The sequence below is a fragment of the Perca flavescens genome, unplaced genomic scaffold (genome assembly GCF_004354835.1).
Source record: "Perca flavescens isolate YP-PL-M2 unplaced genomic scaffold, PFLA_1.0 EPR50_1.1_unplaced_scaf_109, whole genome shotgun sequence".
Classification (NCBI taxonomy): domain Eukaryota; kingdom Metazoa; phylum Chordata; class Actinopteri; order Perciformes; family Percidae; genus Perca; species Perca flavescens.
The window spans coordinates 1-2500 of record NW_021166525.1 but is presented as its reverse complement, the minus strand read 5'-3'; the positions used below and the strand labels follow the sequence as shown (position 1 = coordinate 2500).

Below are 2500 nucleotides of genomic sequence, written 5' to 3'. Positions count from 1 at the left end.
CAGAACAGTTGGTAAGTACATATTAATAATGGAAAGCAGTTCTTACCAGGGTATGTTGAGTGGGAATCAAATGAATGTAAAGAAAGTGACTTTATGAACTTGATTTTAAGATTTGTATTTATTTATTTACTGTAAACAAAATAAAAAATGTGTGAATCTAGTCACACATTTTAATCCAAATAATGTTGATTCCTCCCTGATGCCCAGTGATCCCAAGCTGGGTGTAGGGTACAGGCTGGGTGTGGGGTACAGGCTGGGTGTAGGGGTACAGGCTGGGTGTAGGGGTACAGGCTGGGTGTGGGGTACAGGCTGGGTGTGGGGTACAGGCTGGGTGTGGGGTACAGGCTGGGTGTAGGGTACTGGCTGGGTGTGGGGGTACAGGCTGGGTGTGGGGTACAGGCTGAGTGTGGGGTACAGGCTGGGTGTGGAGTACAGGCTGGGTGTGGGGTACAGGCTGGGTGTGGGGTACAGGCTGAGTGTGGGGTACAGGCTGAGTGTGGGGTACAGGCTGGGTGTGGAGTACAGGCTGGGTGTAGGGTACAGGCTGGGTGTGGGGTACAGGCTGGGTGTAGGGTACAGGCTGGGTGTAGGGTACAGGCTGGGTGTGGAGTACAGGCTGGGTGTGGGGTACAGGCTGGGTGTAGGGTACAGGCTGAGTGTGGAGTACAGGCTGAGTGTGGGGTACAGGCTGGGTGTAGGGTACAGGCTGGGTGTAGGGGTACAGGCTGGGTGTAGGGTACAGGCTGGGTGTAGGGTACAGGCTGGGTGTGGGGTACAGGCTGGGTGTGGAGTACAGGCTGGGTGTGGGGTACAGGCTGGGTGTAGAGTACAGGCTGGGTGTGGGGTACAGGCTGGGTGTAGGGTACAGGCTGGGTGTGGAGTACAGGCTGGGTGTAGGGTACAGGCTGGGTGTGGGGTACAGGCTGGGTGTGGGGTACAGGCTGGGTGTAGGGGTACAGGCTGGGTGTGGAGTACAGGCTGGGTGTAGGGTACAGGCTGGGTGTGGGGTACAGGCTGGGTGTGGAGTACAGGCTGGGTGTAGGGTACAGGCTGGGTGTAGGGTACAGGCTGGGTGTGGAGTACAGGCTGGGTGTAGGGTACAGGCTGGGTGTAGGGTACAGGCTGGGTGTGGAGTACAGGCTGGGTGTAGGGGTACAGGCTGGGTGTGGAGTACAGGCTGGGTGTAGGGTACAGGCTGGGTGTGGGGTACAGGCTGGGTGTGGGGGTACAGGCTGGGTGTAGGGTACAGGCTGGGTGTGGAGTACAGGCTGGGTGTAGGGTACAGGCTGGGTGTGGGGTACAGGCTGGGTGTGGAGTACAGGCTGGGTGTAGGGTACAGGCTGGGTGTAGGGTACAGGCTGGGTGTGGAGTACAGGCTGGGTGTAGGGTACAGGCTGGGTGTAGGGTACAGGCTGGGTGTGGAGTACAGGCTGGGTGTAGGGTACAGGCTGAGTGTAGAGTACAGGCTGGGTGTAGGGGTACAGGCTGGGTGTAGAGTACAGGCTGGGTGTAGAGTACAGGCTGGGTGTAGGGTACAGGCTGGGTGTGGGGTACAGGCTGGGTGTAGGGTACAGGCTGGGTGTAGGGTACAGGCTGGGTGTGGGGTACAGGCTGGGTGTAGGGTACAGGCTGGGTGTGGGGTACAGGCTGGGTGTAGGGTACAGGCTGGGTGTGGGGTACAGGCTGGGTGTAGGGTACAGGCTGGGTGTGGGGTACAGGCTGGGTGTAGGGTACAGGCTGGGTGTGGGGTACAGGCTGGGTGTAGGGTACAGGCTGGGTGTAGGGTACAGGCTGGGTGTGGGGTACAGGCTGGGTGTAGGGTACAGGCTGGGTGTAGGGTACAGGCTGGGTGTGGGGTACAGGCTGGGTGTAGGGTACAGGCTGGGTGTAGGGTACAGGCTGGGTGTGGGGTACAGGCTGGGTGTAGGGTACAGGCTGGGTGTGGGGTACAGGCTGGGTGTAGGGTACAGGCTGGGTGTGGGGTACAGGCTGGGTGTAGGGTACAGGCTGGGTGTAGGGTACAGGCTGGGTGTGGGGTACAGGCTGGGTGTGGGGGTACAGGCTGGGTGTAGGGGTACAGGCTGGGTGTGGGGTACAGGCTGGGTGTGGGGTACAGGCTGGGTGTGGATGGGTCTGTTGGGTCTCTAACAGAACACGACACATAATGGAGGCCGAAGCCTAGTGATGCGTAGCCTTGCGTGTCTTTCTCTCTCTAACATGTCTGTCTCTCTGCCTGTCTGTCTGCCTGTCTGTCTGCAGTAGCGATGGGCTGTCTCTAACCTGTCTGTCTCTCTGCCTGTCTGTCTGCAGTAGCGATGGGCTGTCTCTAACCTGTCTGTCTCTCTGCCTGTCTGTCTGCAGTAGCGATGGGCTGTCTGGGAGGGAAGACTGACGAAGAACGATTGGACGAGAAAGCGAAGCGAGAAGCGAACAAGAAGATTGAGAGACAGCTGCAGAAAGAGAGACAGGCTTACAAAGCTACACACAGACTGCTACTGCT

At 58.5% G+C, this 2500-nt stretch overlaps 1 protein-coding gene across 1 annotated transcript in view; it reads right to left on the bottom strand.

Moving 5' to 3' along the window:
- LOC114551486 (extensin-like) overlaps positions 1–2144 on the bottom strand; it is a gene marked incomplete at its 5' end in the record, with an annotated part of 2943 nt that extends 799 nt beyond the window's left edge. The window contains 2 exons of the mRNA XM_028572529.1: positions 233–670; positions 727–2144. Of these exons, the coding sequence (XP_028428330.1) occupies positions 233–670; positions 727–2144 (1856 nt within the window). The remainder of the gene's footprint in view (positions 1–232; positions 671–726) is intronic.
- Positions 2145–2500: the final 356 nt, after the last annotated feature.